General features: G+C 40.5%; 1 protein-coding gene across 2 annotated transcripts; it reads left to right on the forward strand.

Annotated features, from left to right (window-relative positions):
- The first annotated feature begins 278 nt into the window (after positions 1-278).
- CASP8AP2 (caspase 8 associated protein 2) lies at positions 279-21,400 on the forward strand. 2 transcript variants are annotated; one of them, XR_014317151.1, is made up of 10 exons: positions 279-485; positions 746-826; positions 2,674-2,774; positions 3,943-4,017; positions 5,195-5,310; positions 7,729-10,253; positions 12,698-15,659; positions 17,340-17,439; positions 18,428-18,605; positions 20,182-21,400. XR_014317151.1 is itself a non-coding variant. In XM_082756437.1 (9 exons), exons 1-9 carry the CDS (start codon positions 446-448, stop codon positions 18,482-18,484), a joined length of 6,057 nt encoding a protein of 2,018 aa, XP_082612563.1. In that variant the 5' UTR covers positions 279-445; the 3' UTR covers positions 18,485-19,575. The 2 variants fall into 2 exon arrangements, 1 of the variants encoding a protein (XP_082612563.1); XM_082756437.1 differs by lacking the exon at positions 20,182-21,400 and having other exon boundaries at positions 18,428-19,575.
- Positions 21,401-21,740: the final 340 nt, after the last annotated feature.

Raw genomic sequence — 21,740 nt, forward strand, 5'->3', positions numbered from 1 at the left:
CTACACCTCCCAGCACGCCCCGCGCCGCGCCGCCGCCTGTAATCAGCCATCCCGGCAGCGCGTTGCACGCTGGGAAACGTAGGCGCTCCCCCCACCACCACCCGCCCACCCACTCCGCTAGGCCCCGCTTTGGCGCCAAGCGCTCGGGGCTGGGGGCGGGCCGCGTGACGTCGGCCGCCGCCGTTGGCTGCCCCCCCACCCACCCCTCCCTCCCCGCCCCTCAGCGCCCGGCCTGCGGAGCGGCGGCGGCGGCGGCGGAGCGCTGGGAGCGGGCGGGCAGCGCCCCCCCCCCCCCACCCCTCCCTCCCCTCCCTCCCCTCCCCTGTCCCCTCAGGTCCCTGCCGGGTCCCGGGCGCCGGTGTCGCCCCCGGTCGGAGCCGCGGGGGCTGCTGAGGCGGCTCCGTGCCCATGGCGAGGCCGTAGGGAGGCCGGGCCGGGCCGGGCCATGGCGGCGGGGCAGGGCGGGCCGGGCAGCCGCTGCGACGGTGAGGGCAGAGGGGAGGGGAGGGGAGGGAGGGGGGAGGGGGGAGGGGGGGGTGCTGCCTGTGAGGGGTTTGTGGGGGGGGGTCGCCAACGGCCGGCCGGGCGCAGGGGGCTGAGGTTTCGCCTTTTTCTCCATAGCAGCTGCTGCTGGCGCTCTTACAGGGTCAGAGCTGTAACTACAACAAAGTTAGAAGTCTGAATGTGTTAAATGTTTACGCTGCTACGCTGTCTGCTTTATTTTCTTACCTCTTTTTCTCTTTAGCTGAAGCTTCCCCCTTCAAGGAAGGCGATGAGAGCTCAGTGGATATTTACGATGGGTTGGACAACGGCTTGACGGTTCCTGGTGGGTACGGACACATCTTGCTCCAAGAATCGTAGCCACCGTGCTTTCCAGGCTGGTTTCAAGCGAGGCAGCAGTTAGCATCAGGTTTAGGTTTAGCTGGGCTGGCATATAGTTCAGTGTTCTACTTGTTTAAATTGAAGACATCCACGTTATGCTCTGTGCAAATACAGCTGAGAATTCTTAAATGTTTTAGCTAAATTATGGGGTAGTTTTCACGTGATGCTGGTTATTTAAAGAGACCTGGGGCATATAGAAGGGTGCAGAGAAACCTCAACTCTGTGCCTCGCTACAAGACACATTACTGTGGAAAATGCACCTTCCTTTTGTGTTTTCTAAATAGCTTCAGGACCAGAGCCAACAGTCACTGATCACTAAATCAGCAGTGAGAGCTCCAAAACATACTTTTTCTGTGCGATAGAGTACATTCAGTAGGTCCTTTTGATCTTTTGCTACATTCTTGGTAATTTCACGTGCTAATGTAGGTAATTTTCCTCTTTTATGTGTCACCATAATTTCATTTAAGGTAAGAAAGAAATGGACCCATAATGTGTTCTTTTTTAGGAGTCGTAAAGTCCAGTTTCATTAAATGCAGTTTCTAGTATTTGAACAAGTGATGACCTTATTCTGTGATGACCTTATTCTGTGAGTTCCCTTAATTCTTACGGAAGGACTATACTGCGTCCTGTAGCCATAACGCATCTGTACATCAGTTTCCATTTTATATTTGTTAGCATGTTTAAGATATATAAGTCCATATTTCAGGTACTGAAATACATTGTTGTGTAAAAATAAAAGGTGCAGGGAGCATTGAGGTAACAAAATGCAGACATTTCCCATGGTACAAATTACTTGATACAGTCTAGTTCTGAGGGATTTTTTTTTTATTATTTAAAAAGAAGATGGGTGAGATTTTTGCTACATGACAGCACGTCATGTTTGCACATCTTCTTGCAGTGCGTTAATACTTCTTGCATTACAGTATCATCCAAAGATTGAAGCGCAGGTTTGATAGCTTACTTCGTTTATTTGGCTGTAAATTCATCCGTGTTTCAGAGGTGTTGTAAATCAGGTCCTGTCAGTAATGTGTGCTAGGTGAACAGAGCGCACGGGCTCACTGAGGAAAGAGCACTGTCATCTAAATAATTTGGGTGTAACTTTTGTTTTTCTTTTAATGTCTTTGGAACTAAAACAAGGGAATTTACATTGTGAGGGACCATAAAGCAGCACAGAACATTTATTCAGCAGAAGCAGCATGGTATTCAACCCCACACCAACTCCACAGTAGCTCCTTTCCTTGTTTCTTCCTCCCATTTTATTCTGAACAACTAATTTGTGTTTGTGAATGTGTAGGTCGTTGGCAACTGAGTTTTCTTTTTCTCAAAAATGCTTTTCAACTGCAAATACTTCAAAGACAAGTCTGGCCAAAAGCTGAACAACTTGTAGGATGTGCATATTTATTCTAGCTTTCTGCTACGTGGTAGCTCTAGAATTGTGGAACCTTGCATCACTGCTTAGGTGTAGCCCTTCATGCTGTGTAAATGAGGTAGTTTTACTGCGAGGAAGCTCTCCTTTGACTCAAAACAACTTATCAGTGAGTCACAAAAGGCACCCATCTTTGTTGTTGGGTATTCTGTAATTGTTCTAATGTGGTGCTTTCAGTTGAACTTTAATTTTCATCATTACTTTTTATGTTGATGTAAATTGGATCACATAATTCCAATAAAACTAACAGAAATGCTGAAATTCAGGATGGGAATTTCTTCAGATAATGTCATGTCTTCTCCTTGGTGACACAGTGCAGTCTAGCTGGGAAAATTCCTTTGTGTAATTTATTTTTCTTTCTACAGACAACTCTGCTCCAAATTCTACACCAGCTGGAAACAGTTTAAACTTGTTTGATGAGATCTTGATTGAAGAAGGAACTGCAAAGGAAGCATCTTACAATGAGGTGGGTATTAATATGACAAAAATAATTTTACTGTTTCTGTTTTTTTTTTCCCAATTTTCATTTTTAACTTGCAAAAATGTATGTCAGTATGCTCACATTATTGGGAAAACAGGGAAACTGCTTTTAAGTAAAGGAATAAAACCAAGAGTTTGTTCATAAAGCTGTTGTCAGCAAGTTTATCAGAATCGGTAAATCTTTCGCTGTCTCTGTGGCATGGTCTGTCCTCATTTAGCATCCTTTTGCATGCAAGTTGTATCAGTTATGTGACAGAGAAATTTACCAGGGTTTCTTTCTAAGTAAATGTTTGTTCAGCCTTCTGATACAAGGTTGGTCTTGATGTTTCACCCAAGAAATTTTAGCAGTCTAATGCAAATAGGGCATGAATCGAACTCATGTACTCAAGACTGGAGACAGCTATGCAGTAGATAACTGCTTCTAGCAAATGAGCAGAACGCTTGCTCGTGCAGCATCACGCATCCTGGTCAATAAGACACATTTTAACTATAAACTCAAGATTCAGAGTAAAAGGGAAAAGAGTCCACAGATACACACTAGAGGAGAAGCAGGAGCAAAACATCCAGTAAGCTGCTAAATGATGAAAATGCCACTTCAAAAGTTTGAAAACAATTGACTGTCAAAAACAGCAAATAAGGAAGTCATCACTTTTTGTGTGAAAGTTTTATTGCTATCTAATTTTAAAGAAGGGCTCACACTAAATGCTTTTTACTTAATGTTGTGATCTCGACAAGAGCGTGTCCTTGGCAGTCTGTTTTTTAGTTAACTCTGTGTCATATTTTTCCTTACCTATTTTGTATTATAGATAATCTGACAAACACGTTCCCATCTGTAGGGCTAAGAGAGTTCCTGCTTCCCAATAATCTTGTCTTTAATTTCACAATACTTTGACTTCCTGTTACTCTCTAGCCTGACTGTTGGGCAAGCACATACAGGTTCCCTCTTATCTGAATGTCTGTGACGTTTTAGTGAGTTTTATGCCTGTTGGAGTGTATTGAAGCTTTTTGTTTTAATATGGCTTTGGAAATGTATTTTTGGAAAAACAGAGCTTTGTAACATAAATTGCTGTGTTAGCACATTGTAAGTGTAGAGGAGTCGCTTTTTTATGTGATTAAGTCCACTTCTGTATTGTGAATTCTTCTCTCTTTGACAGTTGCAGGCAGAGTATGGAAAATGTCAACAGCAAATTAAAGAGTTGATGAAGAAATTTAAGGAAATACAGGCACAGGTACAGTAGTTCAAAGGGCAACATTGTTAAGATTTATGTGAAGCAAACTGAATATTGCTTAGAAAGAGAGAGTTCATTTCATATTCTCTTTAGAATTAATTCATTACACGGATGGATTGTAAAACACCTCTGTAGGTGTCAGGAGAGTTGTTAGGATATCGTGTGACAAAATCAGGTAACTTGACTTGTTTTACAGAGTTGCATGCAGTAAGACTTGAATTGCTTAAAAAGTTACCTTCTGTCTCCTTAATTAAAAAATAAGCAAGTTAAATAACTGTTTATCAGAAAAATCCATGGTTTTCTGGTTGATAAAAATCTGTCTGTAATGCAGTAGGAAGCAGGTTGCAAGGAACCCAAGCTGTCATTAGAGCTGGAAGAGGATGGCTGCGTTCAGCAGAGTGCCGTTTTGATAAGGCTGAACTTATCTTCAGCTTGAGCTGGTGTCCCTGTGCTGTGCCATCCTATATAATTCGGTTACCTTGGGCAATTCTGCTACGTGCTCTACTGTGTGTTACAGATAAGTCCCAAATATTCTATGCTTTGAAATAGTAAGCAGTTTCTGCTCTATGGCACCTCTGTATTGTTTCCTGCAAAATCTGTATGCTGCTCTGAGGACAGCATACGTGCTCTACTCTGGCTTTGCTGAGGACAGTTATTAAAAGAAGGGCTGTCTCTGGAATTGACAGACAGGCTTCTAGAACAAATTGTCTAGAAATGTGAGAACAATAGAGCACCCAAAGTTGTGTTTGATACCTTCTCTCAATCTCTTGAAAGCTGTTAAAAACTACATCTGTTATTTGATGCAGTGACCATGAAAGCAACAAATTGAGTAAACGAATGAAGCAAAAGGGAGGATTGTAGGTTTTTAGCTCTGTTGTTTTGTTTTGTTTTCTAAGTAACTACCTGGAACATAAATGGGAGCAGAAATATGAATGATGTTTAAAAAGTAATAATAATTAAAAAAAAATAAAAATCCTTTGAATCTCAGTAATTCTGACTTCTCTAAACATTTTTTTTTAATGTTCACTTGTCAGTGTACATATGATAAGTCTTTTTCTAACAATTGTCTTGTACTGTTTTGTTATGTATTTGGATTCCTAAACTAATTCTCATTTTCTCTCTCTTTCCTACTCCCCCTACCCTTCTCACTTTCTTTTTGTATTTATTTAAAAAACAGAACATCATTCTACAGAATGAGAACCAAGCTCTTAAAAAGAATATTTCAGCACTTATCAAAACAGCAAGAGTGGAAATTAACCGTAAGGATGAAGAAATCAGTAATCTCCATCAAAGGTACAGCTAGGAACTTCAGTGGAACTTCAAACATGCTTTTTGTGTGATCACCTTGATATACTTCTTACAAACTTTGTGTGTATTCTAAGTAAAATCATTAGCTAGTAAATAACACTAGTTTTGCAATAGTGTGTCTGAGAAAGCAGGTATTTATTTTTTTTGCTTGGTGAGATCTTTGGTTTCTGATTGAAAAAACAAGGAGGAATGCAAAGGGTGACTGCTTTGTTAGTCACTTCTTTTTTTGGTTGGTTTGATTTGTTTAATCACCCATTCGTGTTGGGTTATCTAACAACCTTGCATGTTTCAAAGTGGATATTTTGCATGGTTCAGCTTTGGAACTGCTCTATTTTATAGTCGCAGACAGATGAATTCCATGAAATTTCTCAAATAGTCAATGAACAGACATAAGGAAACTATATAATGTTTTTAAAGCAAGATGTGAAAATCCTCTTTCCCAGTGGTGGAGGACAGCAGCTAGAGGATTTTTGGGTTTTTGGTTATTTCTGTGTATTACTAATCTAACTGTAAGGAAGGTTTGGAAATATTTAAGTATGCAGTAATTGAGTGTAAGGTTTTTAGATTGCTTGAAACCACAGTAATAGTCCACAGTTTAGGACCCCTAGCTTATTGCAAGGTCACCTGCTTGTCACTTGTGTGATGTCATCCACATCATCAGTTTGTCTGTGTTTCAGTTTGATGCTTTCTTGCACCAAAAGTGTCATAAAAAAGGTTTATTTGCTATTATCCTGCTAGAGGCTGTATGTGTATTAACTGTGCCATTTTTTTCCAAATCAAGAAAATGAGAAGTTACCAGATTGAAGCCAAGGGGTTTTACCTTGTGTAATTCTTTCAGTTGATTGGTTGTGAAACAATAACCGTCACTTTCACACCTTGAGCATAGTATTTAGTGTTCCAAATTACATTTTTTAAAGTATATTCTTGTTTTGAATACTCACTGTCACTAAAGATTTTTCAGACTCTGTTGCAGTACCTTCTGATGGTGGTGAAAACTCTTGAATGAGATACTTAACCTAGCTGTTTTGGAGGCATCTGTTGTGGAAAATCATGAGGACAGTGGCACGTGGAGGTCTTAGACATACGCCTTGCCTGTTGCGTGGTCTGTAATAAATGAGCTCACCTTCAGCAGCCTGTCTGTGAAGGCTGCTTCAAAGATTATATCTTTCAGGAAAATTGTTAGTGTTTATCTCAAAAAAAAAAATTGTTCTACACAATTACATTCACCACTCATGAATACAGATTTAATGGCAAAATATTGACAGTACAGTTCAAAATTAAACAAAAATATAGGAAAGGGCTTTGGATTACAACAGGAGCAGCGTTATTCAATGTGAAGCTCCATTCTCATCACGCAATTGCACAATTTTGGAATATAGCCGGTAGTTAAGCTGATTGTTACACATTTAAATTTACTGCTTCATTCCAAAAGGAGTGTGCTGTTTTAAAAAGCAAAACCAATTCTGTTATGTAGTGGAGGTAAAGAACTGCTTTCTTACAATTGGACACTGCTACTTTATGCTTGACTAAATTAAAAGGCGGTTTGCTGCCATCATTTATTGGTATCACTTCTATTTCTGTTTTCTTCTGCATGGATTAGACACAATCTATGATTCTTTTGAGAATAGTAGAAGGTGTTTAAGAAAGTCACCACTGCCTTTAATCATGTCCTTGTTACGAAGCAATTTGTTGAACCTGGCAGGAATGTCTTGTTTTTTGTTCTGGTGAGGTAACTTTAATGAGTACTTGCAGTAGTGAGTAAGAGTTCAGGCTATACAGATTACGTGTGCCTTTTTAATTTTGTATTTTTTTCTTATGATGACCTTGCAGCAGTAGCACGTGGCCTTGATGAGGCTTGATTATTGTAGTTTACTACTTGCTTCCCGTAGCTTGCAGCAAGTTTCAACCTCAGTAGTTTGTTTTCACGGTGGGTAGAGTAAGCACGGTTGTGTGCCTATTGTGGCTGCCAGTCTGCAGGGTAGTAAACTATTGAATTGCTCTTTTTTTGTTTTTAATCACTGATACTGCAAACCATGGGTATGTAAAGAACAACTTTTTCCTAACAAAAGACTCTTTTTCTTGCTGGATAGTGAAATATTAATTTAAATTATTAAAAGCGTTAATTAGACCTAATACAGTATTTTTCCACAGATCTTGCTTTTTCCTTACACAAATTTCATTTGGGGTATATGTGTACAAATTATATGATTTTACTGTGTATTAGTAGAAATTATTTAACTTCCCTTTTATCCCATGTTTTCTTCAACTTGGAGCTGGAAGAAAGGATGACAAGCTTGTAGAGAGATATTGTAATTTGGCTTTTGGCCGCTGTAATTTGGGTTTAGTTATTTTTAAATACATTTCAAAACTAACACGAGGTGTGCTTTTTCTTTGTATAAACAGGCTATCGGAATTTCCCAATCATCGAAGTAGCTTCACCAGAGCGTATCTTCCTGGATCAACCAACGGACGGTGTTCGGAGATGTGTAAAGCTAAAGAATCCAAATTCAGACCTTCTGACTTAGGTGACAACGTAAAGACAGAACATAGAGTGAAAAATGACTGCTCAAAGGATATGCACCACAGTTACTCATCTCACAATGGGGACAACGGGAAGTTTAGCTCCGAAAAAAGAAACACTCCGTACGTACTGAGATACCCTCCTGAAGAGCTCTGCGGCGATGGTGCTCATTTATGTCTACCGAACCATGACCATAGTTGCAACAAGGATAACAGAAAGGAGAAAAAAGAAATGAAAAGTGATGAACAATACAGTAGGGGAACTGTCACCAAGTACAAAAGAGAAGTACATCAGAGCACTGGTAACAGTGGTAACTCTAACGGTGTTGAAAGTGAAGAGGGGAATTCAGATCCTCATCAAAAGCTGAAGACCCTTCCGGAGAAGGTTAGTAAAAATGAGTTGCAACAAAAAAGTCAGAGCATAAAACTCAAAAGCAGCCCAGCTGTAGACAGAAGAATAGAAAGGGGCGTTTCTTCTTGGGAGAAACAAGCTACTGGTAAAGACAGATGTCTAACAAGAGAATTGTATGCAGATGAGAGATCACCAAATGCGATTAAAAAGGACATTAAAACACATGATAAAGACGAAAAAACCTCTGGCCAAAAACTTAAACTAAATGAGAAGCTGCAGGAGCAGCCAAGAAGGTCTGGTAGAGGGAGCAGTCCACATTCAAAGAGTGAACATTCAAAGACTCTTCATGAATCACGTAAATGTCGCGTGGAGGAGTCTAGAAAAGGAAGAGACACTGAATGCAAGAGAGACAGAGGAGCAAATGATCACAGCTTTCGAGAAGGGAGGTCCTCACCTTCTAATTCCAGTAGCAGAGAGCATAAACATGCACGCTTCAAGGAAAACAGTAGCAGGTATGAATGGGAAACAGCACATTCCAAATCGGAGAAGCACAGAACCGAAGAAAAAAGGAAAAGAGAGAGGGACAATCAGGATGAAAATCGACATTCTAGGAATGAAAGAAAAGTTACAAAAGAGATTTCTCACCAGTACACAAAGGAATTCAAGAAGGGTACAGACATTGCAAAAAGTGAACGAAACAAGTCCTCTAAGTCAGAAGAAACATCAAGAGTAGCAGACGGTTTAAAAGACCGTAAATTTTCCAAAACTAAAGATCACACTGTGACAAAAAGCAAGGACTTAAAACTTAGCTTTATGGAAAAGCTGAATTTAACTCTGTCGCCTGCAAAAAAACAATGCCTTTCTCCACCTGATGGACTTAAAACATCTTCCCAAAAGGCCACCGATGAGGGAACTGCAGAGCTCACTCTGCAGGCAGAAATGGTAGACACTGCCCACCCTGTTAACTGTGCTCCTGCAGAGCAGGCTAATTCAACACTACAAGTTCAGGACAGCACAGCTGAAGTCAGCGTGGAACCAGCAGTGCCTGCTTCTGTCAGTTCTGAAAATGAAGCCTTGAAAGGAGCAGCAGCAGATCCAGCACAGCCTGAAGCACCGCCAGCAGTGACAACTGATGAAGTGAGCTCAGAAACCTCACCAGAACTGGTAGCGAGCCAGATAGAGTCCCCGGCCTTGCCAGGAGCAGCAGAGGTCCTGGTTCCTGAGGAGATGCTGGCTGAAACCTTGTCAGCAGCAGCAGAGGCTTGTGGTCCGGTTGAATCAGAAGCCTCAGCAGTGGCCGTGATGGATCTGGATCACCCTGAAGCTCCCTCCCTGGAGGTGGCAGGGAGCGTGGCACCATGTGAGAACTTGCCCGTGGCAGTGGGGGTGATGCAGGACGATAACGTGCCAGCAGCAGAAGTGGCGCAGTCCGAACCGGGCAGTAAAAGTCTGGGAGCCCTTCCTGAGTCAGCAACAGGGAAAGAAGAGGATGATAAAACATGGCTAGCTGCTGACATGGAAAACTCAGCAGACCACCATGGCTCTCAAAACCTTGGCTTAGGGGACTTGGAAGCCCAAAGTTCTGGTGACTTGGAGTCCTGTGAGGAGGCTGCAGGTGACATCAGTGAAACAAAACCAGACTCTTTAATGGAAGTAGTGAAGGATGGCGATCACTTGGCTGCAGAAAATCTGGAGCCTCCTGTTGAGGAGAAGACTGTCTGTGAAATGAGCATGAGCACGTCTCAGTCACCTGACAGAACTGCAGCAACTGATCCAGATGCACCATTGCTTGACCAGAATCCCTGTGCTCTGGGGCCGGGCTTCACTGAAATCAGTCCAACAACATCTCTTAGCAATGAGGTGCACTCTAGAGCTAAAGAGAGAGAAACCAACCCGGTACCCGTTGATGATGACAGTTCAATACTGAGCATCGATCTCAATCACTTGAGGTACATTCCGAAAGCTATCAGCCCGCTCAACAGCCCGATGCGCCCTCTGGCAAAAGCACTTAGGATGGAGAGTCCCTGCAAAGGTCTCGGGAAGAGTTATAACAAAGGTATTCACACATATGTGCTCTAATTTGTTTTGGCCATAAAGCCTTAAAAGAGGCATTCATGGAAAGCAGAAATGACTTTTTTTAACTGCTTTCTCAGAAGTACAGGTTGCTTCTTTAGCTGTGTAAGTCATAACGATCCTTTTGTTTATATGGAACCATGTAATGCTACAGTCAAGGTTGTAGCCAATGGAACTGTAGGGCAAGCAAAACTGGAGTTACTGCTTAACACTGAATGGTTGAAATAAGTAGATTTACAAACTTCTCAAAAATCATATATGTATGTTTCTTAATTGTGGTCACTTCTGGCTATATCTCATCAGGTATTTCTCTGAAATGTTAGAGGCAAAAGTTAATTAGGATCCTATTCTGTCAAGTATTTATTTGTGTGAAAACTGGAAAGAGTACCTGAGAGTGTCAGCTGAGAGAACTCTCCATTTGGGTGAATTTCACTCTGAATTTTAAGGTATATTTTATAACTGTGAGACAGTCAGGGGCAAAAAAGTAGAACAAATCAGAGAACACTAGGATACACCATTAAGAGCTGACTCCTAAACATGATGTCAAAGAGAGAAAATATGGTGGCAGCACAAAAAGGAAGAGAAAATGCTGAACTCAACATTTAAATCTTTTCCTTGTGTGATTCTTAAAGCTTCCTGTAATGCTCTGCAACCACTAAAAAGTTTTCTTGGAAGTTTTGACTTCCTAGTAGAAGAGGAATGGGAGAGCTACACTGAGAGCCTTTTTCTTATGTTTCAGGTCATAACCTTTGTTTTGCTTTGCTTTGTTTTGTGAATGTTAGTGTGGGGTAGTCTCAAATTCTCTCCCTTGTACTTCAGAAAGCTACACTCTCAAGTGTGAGCTGCTGTAGTGGTTGGTTTCATTCATGCAGTGGTTTGTATTCTCTGAACTGGCTGGGGCGATGTGGGAGCAGAGTAGTTGAACATCACATCAAAGTATTTTTCTCATATTGTGCCGTTTCCCTGGGTCGCTTATTAGAGGAGCCAGTCCTGTCCACAACCTGTTACCGTATCACAGAGCAGTGATTCCATCTGTGAAGTCAGATGCCTCGTTTCCTTTGTGATCTAACTAGCAATATGCCTGTCAAATGTTCTGCATCTGCTGAATTGATGGGAGGTTCTGGCTTCTCTTGGCCTTGCTATTCAGCACTCCCATCTCTACTGTTGAGCAGGAAGGGGGACATTTCATAGTGCCTTTTGACCACTTCTATTTTGTGCTTTAGTTTGTCAAAGCATCACATTGATGAGTTTGGGAAGGTGTCGATCCTTGTGAGACTGGAATGGAGGCAGGAAAGAAATACGTTTTTGCTCCCGTAGAATCCGTGTGAACATTTTCAAATACTTCTCAAAAGCATTAATCACAAGTTCGTTTTTCTATGGGAAGAAATTCAGATAGGATCATAAAAAGATGAAATGTTTGTTAGAAGTCGTTAAGCAGTCTAATCTATGTGAGATTGAACACAGGAGTTTTATTAACTAGAGTGTCCGACAAGCCTGTAATTAGCTGCAAAACTCATTAACCAATACATAGGCATTTCAGTGGATTTTTTGTACACTGGCAATTAGCTTGCCTTTTCTTCTTTGGCAATATGCTGCTTTGTAGCTAACTGCAATTGCTTAGTTTTCTTAACAAAAGTGTTTTGAATTTTAAATAATTATTAAATGCATATTTAATGATCTCAAAAATATAAAACGATAAACTTATAGGGGGGACGTAAACTTACAGGAAGGATTTCTACCTTTGGCAGAACTATCAGCTTTTCCTTTCATGTATCTCATTCCCTATTTCTGTCATTCAGGAACCTGAACTTGAGGCTTTCTCCTAATTTAAACAAACAAACAAAAACTTTGCTTCTTTGTGGTGCTGGCAATCTTAAATGCATCAAAAACTGCGAAAGGAGTTTATCGTGTGTACGGCACCTACTATATAATGGTCCTCTCTTTTTGTTTAGTAGGTTAGTGCATTGGAATACTTGCAGGGTTAAGTAGATCTTTTTGTCAGTGGGGGAGAAGTTAGCTGAATGCTGACTCTAATAGGGTATTCATACTGCTCATTTTGTTTTCATTGTGAGACTGTTCAGAGAAAACCAAGTATTGTATGCAAATGTTGATCCCTAATGATGTCAACGTTAATTCAGCTTGTGCAGTGCTCATAAAACTTGTTAAAGGGAGTGGAAAGAAGTTCAAAACTGATGGAAACTTACAGATTGTTCTCTTCTCAATGGATATGTTTGTAAGGTAGATCGTGCGTCTCTGGTGAAATGGCAAGTCCTTATTTGCCCTTTGAAGCTTCCTGAGTTGTCAGTGGCGATTTCAATCTAACAACTCTGACAGAGTCACTTTACAGAATAGGATCCTGTTTTCCTCAAAATATCTATTTATAATTGTGTTCTTGCTGGTGATTAGCAAACTGTTTTCTTTTTCTAGATTTAATTCCTGAAGGCACAGTTGCTGTTTGCCCCTCAAAGAATTTGTCAAAGGAGGTAAATAAAGAAAATCAAAAGCCAGTCAGCATGTCTGATGAGCATTTAGAGATGGAGTCCCAGCTGAGTATCTCTTCGGATGAAATAGAAGAAGGAGAAATCATAAGTAGTGATGAAGATGAAGGAAAATCTAAACCAGAAAGAAGCTCTGAAAATCCCAAAATTTCAAGACCAAAAACTTCTCCTGAAACACGAAATTTGACCAGCAGTCCGCAGAATCAAAAGAACAAAGCTGTGTGCTGCAGCGAAGATAACGGAAAATTTGTTTCTGTGAAAGTAAGTACAAAGAAGAATGGAGAGAGGCATAAAAACCAGGCTTTCAGATCCTCAAAGGATATGAAGAAAACTAAAACAGTGAGCATCACTTGTCTTGAAAAAATAGTTCAAGTTATAGTTGAACCTTCGAGCGTGCAAGAAGTCATGCAGATGCTAAGAGCTATACGAAAGCAGATGAGGAAAAATTACATGAAGTTCAAGGTACACTTCCCAGTTCAGCATTTTCACAGAATTATCGAATCTGCTATCATAAATTTTACGTCGTTAATAAAATACCTGAACTTTTCCAAAATGTCTACATCGGGCGAGGCGTTAAAATTGAACATATGTGATATTATAGAGGCAAAACTTAAGCAAGTTAAAAAGAATGCCATAGTGGACCGTCTCTTTGAACAACAGGTATCAGATATGAAAAAACAGTTATGGAAATTTGTAGACGAACAGCTCGACTACTTATTTGACAAGATAAAGAGAATCATTGTAAAACAGTGTGACATGGTAAAGGTGGGGAATGAGAGTGAGGAAGGGAAGCATGAAAGAACAGGAAAACAAAAGCACAAAATCGGCCATAAAAATGATGTACAAAGATCTAGAAAAAAGTCTCTGAAAGCCAGATCTCAAAAACCTGAAGAATTTATCCTTTCAAAGCACATTGTGGATTATCACCGAGCTAAGGGTCACCACGAGAAGAATAAAACAGATGCAGCAAAAACCGCCTTTACAAAATGTCTCAACTCCATTGATAACACAAGGAATTCCCTAACCAAAGTGCAGCCCTCTAAAGAGAATAATTTGCAAGGCGCTGTCACTCCCTTGAAGGGTGTAAAACATGACAAAGAAGGATTCCAGCTATCCAGAGATGCTAACAAGTCTGATCTGAGTTACGAGCTGCTCACAGAACAGCAAGCATCCAGTCTTACGTTTAATCTTGTAAGTGATGCTCAGATGGGCGAGATTTTCAAAAGCTTGTTGCAAGGTTCTGATCTCTTGGAAAAAAACGTTGGTAGCAACATTGACAGACACGAGTGGGAGTTCAGGACACCAGAAAAACAGTTTCCAGATAGTCAGAAGTGCCGAAGCAATGCTGCTGAGCTAGTGCAAGAGGCTGCTCCGAAGGAGGCTGCTGTGGAGTCTCGATCGGTAGAGGATATCAGCTGGCCTGTTGTTTCACCCATGAGAACTCCTTCTTTAACCACGAGGCTTCAGATGTCTGTCGATCCAGACGTGCTGGATGAAAGCTGCATGTTTGAGGTTCCTACAGGCGCCACTTCGTGCAAAGAAGATGAATGCAGTTTACAAAAGAGCAAATCGTTTGTTTCCTCCATCCTCCTCGAGGACCTGGCTGTTTCCCTGACTATCCCATCGCCTTTGAAATCAGATGCTCACCTGAGCTTCCTGAAGCCTGAGAGTAATTCTGGCTCAACTCCCGAGGGTGTCCTCAGCGCACATTACAGCGAGGATGCGCTTCTTGAAGAGGAGGATGCCACGGAACAAGACATTCACTTGGCCTTAGAATCTGATAACTCGAGCAGTAGGTCGAGTTGTTCTTCGTCGTGGACCAGCCGTCCGATTGTTCCTGGCTTTCAGTGCCGCCCCAGCCTGCCGATGCAAGCGGTGATCATGGAGAAATCCAACGATCACTTCATCGTGAAGATCAGGCGCGCGGTGCCCTCCGTCGCAGCAGCCTCTGAGCAGGTGGCTTCAGTGAAGGAGGCACGGGCATCCTCAGCCAAGAGTGAAAAAGAGGTGAGAAGTGGTGAAAAAGAAAGGGGCAGGCAGGGTGCCGTAGCTGCCACCATGCTGGAAACTGTCAAACCCAATCTGATTAAGGCAGATCAGGTGCCTTATGGCAGCACTGGACAAGAGCAAAACTCTGCCTTGCCTCAGCCTCCAAAGGAGTCTCACAGTAGCACTGGAAGGGAAGCAACTCCTGGCTTGCTTGGGCCCTGTAGAAAACCTTCAAACGCAGATAAGTGCAACGTTGAAAGCTCAAATGAAGGCTCTGAGCAGTCTCAGACACACAAATTGGAAGTATCTGAAAACTTAAGTGAAGCAGGTGTTGAATCCCAAGCTTTGTTTCCTGTTGGATGCGGTGCAGGGTCGTGCATAGACTTAACAGACGATGCTGTTAAAGAAACTTCATGTTTTGTAGCGGGATCTGCTGCAGAGAACACGAGTCAGCAAGCTCCTACAGGAAACTCAGAAATCTGTGATAGGAAAGAAGAACTGGAAGAGTGCTCTGATGGATTCATAGACTTAACAGAAGAGCTTTCCAACGAGACTGTCACAGGCGAATGTAATCTTGAAGAAAAACCCACTCTGAATTCTGATGTGGGCTCCCAGATAAGTATAGATGACAAAAGTAATAAAAAACGTAAAAAGGAGGCTGTCAGAGAGAATTCCAACTCAAAAAGGCAACGAAAAGAGACAGAAGAAGTGGGCGAAGAGAGCGAGGGAAGTGACACAAAATCTGAAGAGATAAATTTGGGACACAAACAATGTTATGCTAAGAACAATGAGCTGCAGCAAAACAAAGAGTCTTCTCCTTTGGCTTCGTGTGCAACATCGCCTAGTCTGTATGCCAAAAACATCATTAAAAAAAAGGGAGAAGTAGTAGTTTCCTGGACAAGGTAATAATTTCCTATTTGATCTGTTTCTTCTTTCCTTTTGTTTTTTAAGCTATGTAATACACTGGAAAGTGGGAAAAAGAGGATATTTAGCTGACAGCTCAAGTTATTCAGCTCTGTATCCTCCAAATAGCAGTGCATGAGTTTCTGTCTGTGCAGGATGGCTTTGTGGAAATGATTTCTTCCCTTAGAGTACCATTGAAAGGTACCACGGTCTGTTTCACTCTTGTTGTCCTGTGGAAAACAAATTTAAGAAATGAATTTACTTCATGTAGCAGCCTTTGGAAGAGGATGATCTTTCATTATTTCTTGGGTGGGTTAAATCGGATTTGCCATAAAAAGAGTCAGACTTCCATACGTCATAACTAATTCCTTCACTTACCCAGATCTACCAAAGCATGGGTATTTTCTGCTTTTGTTTTTAAAGCTGATATGCTCAAGTAACAAGACCTTTACTATATTGTACCGTCTGTAATTTTTGGGTCTCCTGCCCCAAAATTGCACTCAGCCTCTGCAGGGCTGGAAGCCTTTGATGTTCCTGCAAGTCCTGGGGGCGCTGGTGACTGGACAAAGGACAGTGGCTGCAGATTTCCCCCACTGATAAAAGGCACGAGAGCCAACAGTTTGCTGCTTTGGGGTCTCTGCTGCTCCATCTGCAGCAGTGTGCTCCGTTCGTGGAGTATTCAGCCCAGACACTGTGTGGGAACACGTGCTGTACATACAGCGTATATAGAGGCTCTGAAAAAATTCAGGACAGATGTTTTTCTGAAGTAAACTTCAGACGTGTAGTAAGTTTTGAGGTAGCTTTTTAAAATAAAATCCTTCAGGATAAAAAGACTCTAAAAGCCAATATGATTTTTAACATACAAACCAGTGAGGGAGGATGATACTGTTAAAATTTCCCTTGTGGATATGACCATGGTTTCTCTGTCTCAGTCTTTGTCCATCTTTGAGCTATGCTATTTAAATAGACTTTTATTTTTTTTTTTTTTAGGCTAACCATTATGCTTTTCTGAGAAATGGAGGAAATTAAATACATTTCATTGAATGTGGCATGTTTCACCAAAAGATCTGTGGTAGCTACTGTATAACGATAGTGTCTGTACACATTTTACAAATACCTGAACTGATAAACAAGGCAAACAGCAAATCAGTGGCACATTTCTGAATAGACTCCTGGTCCTGTTTTTCTCATCTGAACTGGAGATGCACTCTGTGTGTTTGTTGTATGAGGCCAAATACGGGGAGCAGACATCTCTGTTTAGTCTCTGAACTTCTGTGGGCCTTTGGTGAAAGGTGCTGCCTTGCCATGCAAACTGAGACAAGTCTGCCTCAAACTACTGGCCCCTGTGGAATTCAGGAGCTCCTTACAACTGAACTTTAAGTTTCTGCTTGAGAAGCATAAAAGTCTTTTAAATCATGTTGGTTTGGGGCTAACTCCTTTAATAATCCTGCCTTTCCTGACAGGATAACGTAATCTCACCGCCACTTTCTTGTTCGCACTGACTCTTGTTCTGTGCCAGTAGAGGGGGGAGTCCTCCATCAGTTCATTGCTGCTATTTGAATTCATGTCCTGTAGTTTGGAAGTATTCAGAATTTTATATATTCATGTAGGTGTGTTTTTTGTTGTTTGTGCACATCCCAAATCTGTCTTAAAACTTTAAAAATCCATTTTTGCTGTAGAAATGACGACCGAGAAATTTTACTGGAATGTCAGAGAAAAGGACCATCAAGTAAAACCTTTGTTTCCTTAGCCACCAGGCTGAACAAAAGCCCCAATCAGGTAGGTATTACCATTCTTCTCCTTGATAACAACTACGTTGATATTTTTATGATTGCGGTTGAACAAAGACCTCTGGAGATCTTTGTTAATTTGGAGTTGTTTTTTCCTCATGTCTTTTGTTGGGGAATTCTTGAAAAATCAATCTCTGATTCTCCCAGATGTCGCTTTTTAAAAATACACATTAACAGAGTATTATGGTCCTGGGATTCATCAGTATCTGCTTGATTGGCACCTTGATACTGCTGCGTTCAGTGATAGGCTAGGGGCCTATCACTGGTGTTGAAGCAGCAATAAGATAAAGAAAAGTAATTTGGAGAAACCAATAGCCTTGACATGGCTTTGAGGGATTTAGAAATTGTTGAGGTGGATGGTTGGCATATGTAAAACAGTGATGTCTGTGTGTTTATGGCATTCTTCAGAAATGTTGGATTCTCACCTGCAGACCAGTTTTGTAAAAATTTTTGGGAGGCAAATTGCACCACCATGGGCTGTAAATACCTGAAACAACAGTTCTACAAGAGGGTAGAAAATAGCCAATAAGGTGTGCTTTTTGTGTAGCCCAAAATGTTCGTTTTTTTTTGCTGTTTTTTTTTTTTCTCATTTGAATCCTATAGTTAAGTGAGTAAGCAAAATTCAGGTCTAATTGATTTGAAGCCTTTGTCTTTTGCCTTTCAAACCCTCTCACTGGTAGGAAAGAAATGTGTGTTAAACCACTAGTGGCCTCTGGGATTAACCTGGAGGCTATTTCAGATGTCAAAGGTGCATGCAGGAAGACTTCCTAAATCCTTTGGAGTACAAATCCAGTTAATGTGGGTGTGGTGCTCTGAAAATTCTCCCCTTAAAACATAATAGAAGCTAACAAGAAGCACAAAATAAGTTTTCTTTTTTGTTTTCTTGTTTGTTTTTTTTAATCTTACACTGTGAGATCAGTCTGTCTTGGTATGAAATTCCAGGGCCTTAATAATATGCCTTTTTTGTCCTCCACTAGGTTTCAGAAAGATTCAAGCAGTTAATGAAGCTGTTCAAGAAATCCAAGTGCAAGTAAATGTACCATCCAACTGCTTTGTGGTTGCAGGGTTTAGCTGTTACCAGCAGCGATGGACCATAGCCACTGCGTTCGTGTGGTGGGATTAGCGGGAGGTATCCAAGTCAGAGTACGAAGTTTGGTAAATCTGATGCACTGTTAATTATTACCTCCCTGTCCGTGTTTCCTCTGAAATGTTTTGTCAGAGCAACAGAGTAATGCAGAGGAAACGTCAGGAACAAACTGCTGAGAAAGAATGTGCACGTACAAGTGGAGCAATATCACTTCAAGGGCGTGACATCTGTTGGTTCAATGTGTTCCATAGGCAAATGCAGTCAAATAGAAATGGTGGCTCTTGCTTATCTTGGCAGAAGTACTGCATATGGTGATATCAAAACATGATTTTAATAAGTTAAGAGTTCTTTGGAATCCAGTTGGTAGGTAATCCTGGGGACTGATAGGCTACGGTTATGTTGAAGCACAAGAAGTGGTACTTTAAGAGGTTAGGCCTTTTTCTTTTAAAACAAGTCAAGGCACTGATTCCAACAATTCAGTAATTCCAGAAGCTGCTTATTCAGTAATCAGATTCTGATGGTAAGGTTAGGTGGTTCTTTACTGTTTGTCAGTTGTTCATTAGTGGGTTTCAAGGGGAGCATCTAGCAGAGTGTAGGGTTTGCCTTCAACTTCAAGCATGCTCTGTAAGCCGCTTCTTACTGTCTCCTGTTCAACAGAAAGAGATGAATGAATTTCTCCTTCAGGGTGCCCATCTGTCTCCATTGACAATGGAGAAAGTCTAGACAGTTGGCTTAGATTAGACTCCTAACATTTGGGTTTTTGAAGTCAAGTAAAATGAGTCCCAGCTGCTGGGAGACGATGAAGCCAGTCGTTAATGCAGTGACCGGTTCTTCAGTTTCTTTTAAACTGTGAAATAGACTGATGAGTGTTCATTTATCAAGAACCATCTTGAAGACTTAAAAGACTTTGCAGTTCTGCTGATACTCAAAAAGACTTAGCATTGAATTTTGTATAGCGGATTATTTTTTTCTTTCAGAAAAAAAAAGGATATTTTTTCTTTTTTTTTTTTTTTTTTTTTTTTGATCTGGAAAAGGCTGATTTATCTTCTCCAAACTACATCTGGGAAAGGTGCTTAAGTTAGCTTAAGTTAAATTAATTTAAGTGCATAGGTTTTCTGCATAATGAACATTCTGTTCTATTTAAATATATATATATTATTACTAATTTAGAAACAGACTTTTACAGTCTTACAAAATGTTATTTTATAGTAATTAATTGGGAGAAAATTTTTTTTTGTCAAAACAGGCAATTTCAAACGCTTGACAATTAGACATGTTTTGACAGCAGTTGTATCTATCATTACAAGTTGTTTGGAAATTTGTGGTATTTTTTTGATTCTAAAGGACTCTTATAAATGCTTCCAGTTTCACCAGTACATACTGAAAGTGTGTTTATGTATCTATATGCACAAACACACACGTCATATACATGTTGCTGGTTTTCCCAAATTTCTAAAAAGCTTTCTTTTTCCACCCCTCTAGGGTTGCACAGGTCATGCTTTCATTATGGATTCATTGATGTTTGAGGTTTTAGTCAGTGCTGAGGATCAGAACTGCTGTAGTCTTTATTCAGTCAGGGCAGCTGCTGAGATTAGCTCACTTAAACACACTGCCTCTGAACTTGGATTAAATTATATTTTCCAGAACCCAATGAACACTTCTTCAGTTTCAGCGTAATGATTTTTGGCTCCCTTCCTGAGACGTAGTAACTAACGGGACCGACTTTTCACTCTAATAAACCATCAGATAATTCATCAGTGATGTTGCCACTGACACCTCTGGAATACTGTAAACATGACCGGTGGAACCGACTGTCGTGCTGCCAGACAGTGTATAGTCTCATTTTAGGCAGCACTTTGGAAACTGTTAAAAGGAATTACTTGAGTAAGTTATGATGCCTGTTCTGGCAGTCTTCCATCACATATACTTCTATAACATTTGCTTTTGATGATCGGATGAGCTACGTAGGCAAGGCCTAGTGATATCGTTGGGGATTTCTGTACCTATCCATGGTTGTTCTTAACAAACGTTTGTGACAATTGTTTACTTACTTGAGTTTTAGATCTAACCAAATTTGTTCTCAGAATGGTCAGCTGGCAGAGCAGCGTTTATGTTTGTGGAAAAATCAGACTCTACGAAGAGTATTTTTTTAATCATATCCTTATAGATCAAAAAGTGCACAATATCGAAGGCACTGAGGGAAGTAGCCTCACTACTTAAGTGCTTCCTCTCTGTCTCAGAAAAGCAGACAGTATTTTATTATGAAATTGTTTATTCCTTGTCTGTGTTTATTTACTTTCTTATCTGTACAGGTTGGGGGGGGTGGGACTGTTTTGGTTCTGACCTGGATTCCTATTTTGTAAATTATGAAACTTTTTTTTTAATGTTCTGTCTACTGTAAGTATTTGTACAGGTTCCTACATGGTCATGTAAAATATCTGATGTGTGTATATGTATATATAAAAATATATGTATAAATATAGAGCTTTGTTTAGCCAAAGATGATTTTTTTAACTATATAAAACTCCAGGTTTATTTTGTATAAACTGAATAGTTTGCTTACTGTAAGAGTAATGCAAAAAATAAATCTGTAAAATCCCCACAGTTACGTTCTTGTTGAACAAAAGTTGGCTTGGAGTGCTTTTGTACCATTGTTTGTAATTTATTTCTTCAGTAAGAGTTTTGGTACATATATGCAAAAAGTACTGTATGTAAATCTACAGTCTTATTTGTGAAACCTCAGGTAAATGAAAACATTTTCCAGAACTGTTTTCTAATGGCTTGACAACTACAAATGCTGTGAAGCAGCATTAAAATTGACTTCTGTTAGATTGTATGAATTAGTAGCTCTGTTGATGTCCTGGCCAATAAACATGGAAGCAATCAGCTGCTGCTCTGATACAATTACTGCTCCTATTGCAGACTGCTTATTTTTTAGGGAACGTGACTGGATCAGAAACTGAACAATTTAACCAACTATATAAAACCATCCTCTATTTATGAATTACAATCTTCACCGATTCTCTTTTCCCCAAAACATTATTTATTTGTTGAGTGAACCATCACAAAGGCAAAGACACTTTTGTTTCCAAGGTTTTTTAATGGAAGGGTAGCTGGCAGCCCTTTGAGAGTCCCTCTGCACTTCGCTGTTGAGGCATATGTTTGCTTTTAGCCAACATGCAAATTTTTACAGGACTTGGTTT

Source organism: Aythya marila, assembly GCF_965140915.1.
Source record: "Aythya marila genome assembly, chromosome: 3".
Taxonomy (NCBI): Eukaryota; Metazoa; Chordata; class Aves; order Anseriformes; family Anatidae; genus Aythya; species Aythya marila.

Excerpts from the sequence above, each read along its gene's own strand:
- CASP8AP2 (XM_082756437.1), top strand. The coding sequence starts at position 446 with ATGGCGGCGGGGCAGGGCGGGCCGGGCAGCCGCTGCGACG. Across the intron at positions 486-745 it reads GCCGGGCAGCCGCTGCGACG|CTGAAGCTTCCCCCTTCAAG; the intron begins GTGAGGGCAGAG and ends TTTTCTCTTTAG. Across the intron at positions 2,775-3,942 it reads AGGAAGCATCTTACAATGAG|TTGCAGGCAGAGTATGGAAA; the intron begins GTGGGTATTAAT and ends TCTCTTTGACAG.